This window comes from Eleginops maclovinus, chromosome 13 (genome assembly GCF_036324505.1).
Source record: "Eleginops maclovinus isolate JMC-PN-2008 ecotype Puerto Natales chromosome 13, JC_Emac_rtc_rv5, whole genome shotgun sequence".
Classification (NCBI taxonomy): Eukaryota; Metazoa; Chordata; class Actinopteri; order Perciformes; family Eleginopidae; genus Eleginops; species Eleginops maclovinus.
In genome coordinates this window covers 3,185,025-3,193,730 of record NC_086361.1, presented here as the reverse complement: position 1 = coordinate 3,193,730, position 8,706 = coordinate 3,185,025, and the positions used below count along the sequence as shown (strand labels likewise).

The 8,706-nt window shown below is 38.8% G+C and overlaps 1 protein-coding gene across 2 annotated transcripts; it reads left to right on the top strand.

Moving 5' to 3' along the window:
* The first annotated feature begins 200 nt into the window (after positions 1-200).
* On the top strand, positions 201-8,703 carry igldcp (Ig-like domain-containing protein). 2 transcript variants are annotated; one of them, XR_010167120.1, is made up of 8 exons: positions 201-348; positions 1,493-1,536; positions 3,585-3,950; positions 4,283-4,373; positions 5,258-5,436; positions 5,542-5,806; positions 7,574-7,627; positions 7,744-7,835. XR_010167120.1 is itself a non-coding variant. In XM_063898911.1 (7 exons), exons 1-7 carry the CDS (start codon positions 323-325, stop codon positions 7,824-7,826), a joined length of 843 nt encoding a protein of 280 aa, XP_063754981.1. In that variant the 5' UTR covers positions 201-322; the 3' UTR covers positions 7,827-8,703. The 2 variants fall into 2 exon arrangements, 1 of the variants encoding a protein (XP_063754981.1); XM_063898911.1 differs by lacking the exon at positions 5,542-5,806 and having other exon boundaries at positions 7,744-8,703.
* Positions 8,704-8,706: the final 3 nt, after the last annotated feature.

The window sequence follows — 8,706 nt, the reverse complement described above, 5'->3', positions numbered from 1 at the left end:
AAAACATTTGTTTTACTTTAAAACATTTACAGTATCAGAATGACATTGCGATTAAATAACATGAAATAATTAAAGTCTCTAATGACGTGCTTATTTATTAACGTTTAACTTGTGTTTTATTAGTATCACTTTTCATCCGTCAACTTCGATTCGTGTTTTTTTTTAAATGGTGGTTTTATTTTTTAAGGCTTCACCGGAAGTTGAAACTTATCGCGCTCAGTAGATAACTGTGATCCAGCCGTGTGTAAACAGACATTTAAAAAACGTCCTTTAGCTGAGGACAGAGAAGAGGAGTGAGCTCAGTTCCTAAACAGCGAACATCATGAACTACTTCAATAAAAAACAATGGTAAGATACTTTAATTTGTTTGGAAACTAAAGGCTTAATAGACAGTGAATTTAAATGAAGTTTATTTAATTAAAGTTTTAAATGTTTTATTTTTTCGATTATTTTATCATCTGTCCATACAATGATAATAACCCAAATATTTAATTATATATGTCAGTTATGTAATGCTGCTGGATAATATATAGGCCTATCTGCAGAAGTATTATTGTATTCCTTTTATTGACCCTGTGAGCCTGCATCATGCTGCTGACCTCAGTGACAGCTGTTTCGTTTTTGGAAGAATCAAAACAGCGCAGTGTTAAACGAAACCTAGGCCACTTAATGAGGTTACAGTCTATGATGCTCATTCGGTCAGACTGCCAATTGAGATTATATATACATCTTCATAATAAAACAAATAATTAAACATGTTTCCTAGCAAAGGTGAAGACAATTCTGTTGTAACACATTTAATACACAGAATAGTCTGCATACAATTTCAAATTCCTTACTAACTCATGATGTTATTTATAATAAAACATTGAATTATTCTGTTTCAAAGTATAGTTTTTATATAGAAAACCTTTTCAACTGTTTAAAAAGATATAAATACATTTCTCTCTCTCTCTCTCTCTCTCTCTCTCTCTCTCTCTCTCTCTCTCTCTCTCTCTCTCTCTCTCTCTCTCTCTCTCTCTCTCTCTATATATATATATATATATATATATATATATATATATATATATATATATATATTTAATAGCCAATTGATTAGCTTGTAATGGCTGTGACCACACCCTGCATTACTGTAAGTGGACAGCTTTGGGATACATTTTGAATAAATTCTGACGATTTCATTTATATCCCTTAGTTATTCTGTATCCTTAGGATTCAATTCTACATGTTTTTACTTAACGGTTCAGTGTGAAAGATTTTCAAGAATTTAAATTTATAGCATTAATTAAGTAAACCAACAGTATCCACAGAAAGTAAAGAGGTTACAGTGTTGACTCAACGGCAAATCTCTATTGTGTCTTTTATTTTATATCCTTAAAGCCAATTTGTTTCTGCTGTCGATTTATAAAACACACAATATTATATCATCTTTGTTATGTTGGTGTGACAAATAAAAAGCATGTGTTTCTCAAAAAAACTTTAATTCTTTCAGGTTTTTCATGCAACTACAGTGTTTCCTGATTGGCAGTGTAGCTGGTGAGTATCAGCCTGGGTTGAACACAGTTTTTGGATAAAAACTATTTTTATCATGTGCCGTCTGGAATTTAATAGCACACATTCGTAAACCCTAGTGTAATAATACATAATAGATATTTAACTAAAGTGCCATGTCCTCAGAGACCTAACCGGTTGCTTTGACAAACAGTTGCTGTGCTCTGCAGAAATCACCTACATGTCATCGGATCAAGGCTATTATTATTATTATTCTCTGTTTATTTTCCACTGGCATATTTTAATTCTCTCCTCAGCGTTACAGTTGATGAACTTTAGTTCAAGCCAAAGGGCCCCCGGAACAAAACGTTATGGGGTTGTAAGAATATTATTGGAGAAGAATGAAGAAATTATTCTAATTTATCCTTCGGGGACTTAAACAAAATATTTTAGTGAAATTATCTGACATGTGTTAGTGCAAACAAGTCTCTCCAGTGGAACTGCTTAAGACTCATAAACATCTAACATGTGACAAGAATCATGCACAACCTGCTGCATGACAAAGTTGGGACTGGCACCTGTGCAAATCTTTTTTTTGTCCCTTGAACACCACACCAAACCAGAACCTCATTAAGAACCAGCTTTTCGGGTTTTCCCAAGATCTCCTGAGATGCATTCAAATATTGTTCGGCAAATAAGAAGTTATATATCAAAGAAAGTCTGAATTGAAATATACATTGGACTGACCACATTGTATCATAATGGGTTTTGGATCAGGACTGTGTTCCCAGCAGCATGATGGGATTTCGACCACCTGCTTAGTACTGGCTTGGGAGACAGCCTTCTTATCAGAGGACGGCGATGAGGAGGACTCACAGCAGCTCCAGCATCATCAGCTAATCCAGCGGGAAAACTACTTACCTTGATGAGATACTTTCTAAGAGGCCCTGTTAGCAGTGCAGTGAGGCCTGAGGACTTCTCTTTCCGCTTCTCAGTCGCTTCAACCTGCAATCCAGCCACACCCAAAAATGGCGCAGACACGACACGCCCCAGATCCACCAGTCGCTGCTGCATCTCGGAACACAGAGAAAGCAAGCGTCCCTGTGTGTGCCTAAGTATGCACCAAAAGAGGCACCACCTGTCCGGTTTCATGACTCTACCAAATTCAGGAGTGAAGGCACTATACACAGCCTAAAATACCACAATATCAGTGGGTTAAGTGTACGAAGGAGGAGGTTTGAGAGGCCATCATTTCAACAGATAATCCCTTTCGAGGTGGAGAACTATGAGAAGAAGCATGAGCCAGCAGAGGGTATTGCCGCTGCCAAGCTGGCTCTATATTACCCTTACAATTGCAGAGGAGCACCAACTATACGCTTCATCAGTGCAGCACAGAGACACACACTCCAACCACCCCAGCCCGGGCCTACAAGGGGAGAGAATCACCAGGTTACTGCACCAAACCAATCTGGTTTTCCCTGTGGTCCCATTGTACCAGGCAAGAACTCCACCTACAGATGTTCTCCAGAGTGGCAATACCAGACCAGATCCTGACGAACCAGAGGACCACCTCCAGGTTGATACAGCTCTTCTATGAAAAACTGGGCCTCTCCGTGATCAAGACCACGCCCTATCACCCCACAGGGTAATGGTGAGGTTGAAAGATTTAACCAACAATGTCTTTGGTTTTTCGAGGATTTTGAAAAAATACCCTGCAACTGTTAATGGCGAGAATACCAAGAAGGGTAGAACGTTGTTGAGAAGTCGTGCTTGCAATTTATTCTGGCCTGTAGGAATAGAAGCAACATAAACAGCGCAGACAAAGTCCACAATTGTTTGCGAAAAACCGTGAACCCAATGGGCTCCAATCAGTTGAAAAGCAGACTGGTTCTTGGGTGGTTTGTAGGTTTAACCAACTTAGATCCAACACGAGCCCCAGCAACTTAAGAATTAAGATGGACCTTCATTGATCCCCCACGGGGTAAAGAGAAATACTGATACCAGAAATATCTACTTAAGTAAACAAACAAAGTATTTGTACTTCACTTCTTCCCACCTCATGTTGTTGAGGACACTTACTCCATGTCTTCCAGACTCCTTTCCCCTGTCCTCCACCAACAACCCCCTGTCCGTCACCTTCAAGGTAGGGAACCAGGCGGTGCTTCCCTGCAGCTGGAAGCAGCGCCTGGGGGAGGTGGCGCCATCCACCTGCTACATCCAGTGGAATAGCCCTGCCGACACTGTCTTCGAGCGGCAGGGGAACGAGAAATGGCAGGCAGAACAGTTTCAGGGCCGGGTGGAGGTTCAATCGGAGAAGCTGGACTCCGGGGACTGTTCCCTGATCATCAGTGACGTGCAGATCGGAGACACAGGGAGATACGAGAGCTTCATGGTGGTGGATGGAGAGAGGTCCTCCAAAACTAGGGTCTTCATTCAGAGTGTCAAGCTTTCCGTGTCTGGTGAGTCGGGGGTTATACTTTTATACTTTAAATTCAACTTATGTTGTCTTCTTCCGTTTTTTCATCTTTATCTCCTATTATTTGACCTGTAATCATGTTCTCTTTCTTTCCGGTTCATCTCCTCTTCCCTTATATCTGTGCTCTCTTTCTGTCTAGTTTTTAATTCCACCCCAATTCTGATCTCAAATGTAATAATCGTTTGTTATTTACTGTCCTCATTCCACTTTTTACCAGTTTCTGTCTTATATCTTTTCGCATATAGTCTTATGTGATCTTATTTATTTTGTCTGATGTCTTTAATCTTTTGAATGTGGTTTACTTTTACCTCTTAGACTATAAATCCATTCAGTCTCGAGGTCTAGGGGAGGATTTAGTTCTGGATCTGTACACCCAACACTCCGTGAGGGTAGTGTTCCAGGGCAGGTAAGCTGCTCACCTTCACATCCTCCTACATGTCTCGCAAGTGAAATACGAGTCACCGGCTGAAGGCTAAAAAGAGAATTAATTGTGGGTTTTGAAAACAATACTTTATGACAGAGAACTTTCCAAAGTAGTAAGATCTAATTTTGTAATAAAATGAGCTGTGTGCACCCAAATGCAGGAGAAGGGATTTTTTTTAACCGAAAATACTTTTATTCTTTTGTGTAATTAAGGAAAGACAAAGTTATTAGAACTTCCTGTAAAATGTCATACAAGAATCGGACAATGACAAAAGGGAAAAGAAGGACTGAAATATAATCTGAACTAATGAGGGGACTTGATCAGGTTTACAGGGGGTCAGTGGTTACAGGGCTAATGGGGAACAGCAGCAACTAATTAGGCCAGGACAGACTATCGAAAAAGGCGGGAAAACACACAAAGACAGAAAATTAAAAATACATATACCACTGATTGAGAAAACTTCCAAATAAAACAGGAGAAATATCAACTCAGAACTACTTTTGTGTCTGAATTTGTGACTTCTGTACACATGCTGTTTTAAGTCCCACTGCAAATACTTTATTGGGTTAATCGAGCGATCTGTTATGACTTTCCATGGCAAACAATACCATTGCTAGCTGGCTAACAGCGTTGATCCCTACTCCCTGTAGGGGAAACAGCCGTGTAGATTTAGTTAACGCTACATGGACGAAATTCATTCACTGTACTAGTGTTCATGGTACAACGTGGCACTGTATGACATGGCAGTATGCTACTGAATTGCTTTTCAACATTGGATCATGAAATTAGCATTGTTCTTGCTGAGCATACAAACCTTTTATCATTATTCAATTTGCCTCTAACAGCTAATGCTATGTGCTCCACAGGAACAGCTCAGAGTGGTCGGATCGGTGGATGAGGGGGGATAAAGACAATGAGCGTATGGAGAAAGATGCGACAAAGGAGCAGCTGAAAATAAAGAACTTAAAGAGCTCGGACCAAGGAATGTACAAAGTTCTGGATGAGCACGGCCTCGGTGTCAGCACTGTGATTTTGTCTGTTAACGGTGAGAGGCTCATTCTTCTGTCAAACCATCTCCTAATTGTCTTATATTCGACTGTTTGAGTCTTTCTTCATGCTTAAAGAAATGTAAAATGCTCTCTGATTCCAGCTTCTGAAATGCGCAACCATATAAATTAGGTTCCGATACAACTAAACTCCATTCTCGACTGGTTTCGAGGGTAACAGATTTTTTTCTCCTGGATTACAAACACAGTTTTAATCAGGGAGAGCAATCTGTGGCCCCCTCGTAACCTAATGGAGAAGGTAGTTTGGTTGTTTGAGAACGTGATTTTTAGAAGACCAGTCTGGAATGTGAGGATTTTCCCCTTTTGGAAACACAGGTATCCAGATTGAATAACTCACAATGTCCACAGGTAATTACAACTGACTCCACAGAAAACCACAGTCCTGATCCAAGAAATGTTTTGTTTCTCTTCTATTTCAGGTTTTACTTCATTAACTTTAAACAGAGCGAGAACATATCACATGTTTCTACAGATGTCTCACTGATCTTTTTGCTACATCTGTCTCTGCCTTGCCATGCATTAACTCTTCTGTCATTTCAGGTACTCCCCCCCAACCCACCTGCTCACTTGTCTACGCTTCCTTACTCACCTTGTTTATATCAAGATATTCCCATGCTTTCTCAGTCACATTGTCAAATTACATTTTCGCTCCCTCCACTCCTGTTCGGATCCCAGCTCTCCTTTTTTGACTCTTGCTTTCTAGCTGGATACGTTTATTTGGCAGGGCTGGGTATCCTTTGGAAAATTACAATACAAGTTTCTTTAAAGTCGTAATACCGATAGAGGGATGCAGGAATGAGTCCTTAAACTGGAAATTAGTTAGCATATTAGCACTTCCGGACTCCCTTATACGTTTTTTTTTAATGCAATTTGGTTACACACATGCTTTAGAGACTTTCATGTTCTGTTTCATGACATAAAATATGTCAGTAAATATCCCACTGGTGAATGTTTGAAGCTTCTATGTGTTAAAAATGGCGGTTGCTTACAAGTAGCTAAATGACAATGGTAAATTTCCTCACGCTAAAGATTAACCACGTTTAGCTTAGCGGTGGTAACATTAAGTCATGTGGTGCACAGGTAAATGGTTTATAGCAGGGTTGTCCAAACTTTTTTCACCGAGGGTCATATACTGAACAATATACAGAGAGCTGGGTCACTTATAGAGGTGAAGATTGTCTCATAAGTTAAGTTATAAGTTAGCAAAACAAATCAAATGTAGGTGAATAATGCTCGATACTTGGAAACGCTTTCAGAAAAGAACAGCCTACATCCCGTGGGTCTTTAGGGTTTCATTAATTTTGTTGGCAGCTCATTCCTTAAAACAGAAGCCTCAGATTGCTGATAATAAGAGTAAATATGAAGGTTCAATTTCAAGCTTGTTATAGAAATAAGTTATTGGGTTTTTTTTATCAACTAAGATTTGTTAGAAAATGTTTTACATTTTAAATGACTAAATTTATTTGAAATTTGGGCTCATTAATATATTTGAACATATATTTGAGAAGTACAATATAAGACAAGCTAAAGTTTAATTTGTGGGCCATATTCCATTATACTTTTAGAATTTGCTGAGGGCCGATTCAAAATGGCCTGCGGGCCGCATTTGGCCCCCGGGCCGTAGTTTGGACACCCCTGGTTTATAGCCTCACGTTAGCTTGTTACTTCCGGCAATTGCTTTGCTTCAATTATTCTAAAAGTGGTGTTAATACGTGGAGATTATCCTGCTGAACAAAACCTATAATCATAAAGGTTTGTTTGCCACTATTTTCTACAATAATCCAAAGGTAAAATCCCATTGCTTTTAGTCGCGGGAGCTCTTGCTATGCTAACTAAAAGATTGCCCTAAAAAGGACATCATACCTGCACCACTCACCACTGCAACCACATTTATTCCTGTCATATGTCATGGGTGCATCCAGTTGGGTAAAACGCCATTACTTCCAAAGGTGTTTTAGAAGAATACAATGTTTAAAAAAGTGATGTCTTTTAATGTCTTGTCCCTTTTTTCTTCAAAAGCCCAAGTTTAATGTTGTCTTCACTGGAACTTTTTTTCTTACAAATGTTTCCATCCCTATCACAGTAAACTGATGTTACTGTTATGTGTTTCGACAGAAGGCTCCAAAGCTGTCAAACTCACCCAAATAATGGAAAATCAAGTACCAACAGGTGAGAGATCTTTATCTTCTATATTCTGGGACATGAACCAGACCAAAAGACAATTCACTTGATGGAAAACCTGTTTAAAGTAACTGATCTGAAATAACCTCTATCTCCTGTTCCAGATGGTGCTGTCAGGAGCAGCTGTTCGGCTTTTGTTCTCCTGCCTGTTCTTGTCACAATTTTCCAAATTCTTTATCTCCTCTAAGAAACTCCCCTTTACAAAACAATGCACATTTATATATATCAATGCAAGTTTTTTTTTTGCTAGATATATTCATAGTGTTTCTGAACATTAACCTGAATGAGCTAGATTGGACATTTGTAATATTGCAGTGAATTTGAGTTAGATTTGTAATTTTTCTCCAACAGGCTGAATACTAAAAGAAATATAGTCAGATTTTGGAACAGTTAGGGTTAGGGTCTCTTTTCAGTGGCCCCTGGTTTTCGTTGGGTTTTGAGCTTCTTGCAGCGTTTCTTTTATGCAGCGCTTTCGATAAATGCTGAATATCTTTTCTCAAGTTGATGACAAGTGTTCTAAACGGTGCGCATGTGTTGTCACGTTGGTGAAGATGTTTCTTTATCTGCATGTGTTTTGGCACATTCATGGTTTTATATGTGCATTGTTTCTGAAGCTGCGGCGCGTTTCTCCTGATGGAAGTGTTTTTGGCCTGTTGTAGCGAGTTTACCCAACATACAAATCACTACATATTTAAAAGAAAAAACAGAAAAAGGTTTATGGAGAGAGAAACAATTGTTTCATGACAAAATGACAAAAACATTTCAGGAGTAAAGAAAAAGGAAACAAAGTATTACAATTCTTCAAATCAGACAGGTTTAAGTTTAAAAATGTGAACATGCTTGGAGAATGATACAACACAGGAGTCTTTGTGCACGTATATGGGATGTATGTTTGTGTTTGAATGTACATATGTGATTAAATACAGTATGTACAGTATCTAATAGGAACCTCTTTGTGATAAATACTGCTGATTCATTTCTACCTGTGATATTTGTATTTATGTATTTAGACATTGTTGAAGTAGATTGATCATGAATAAATAGAATAAAACCATCTCACACAACCA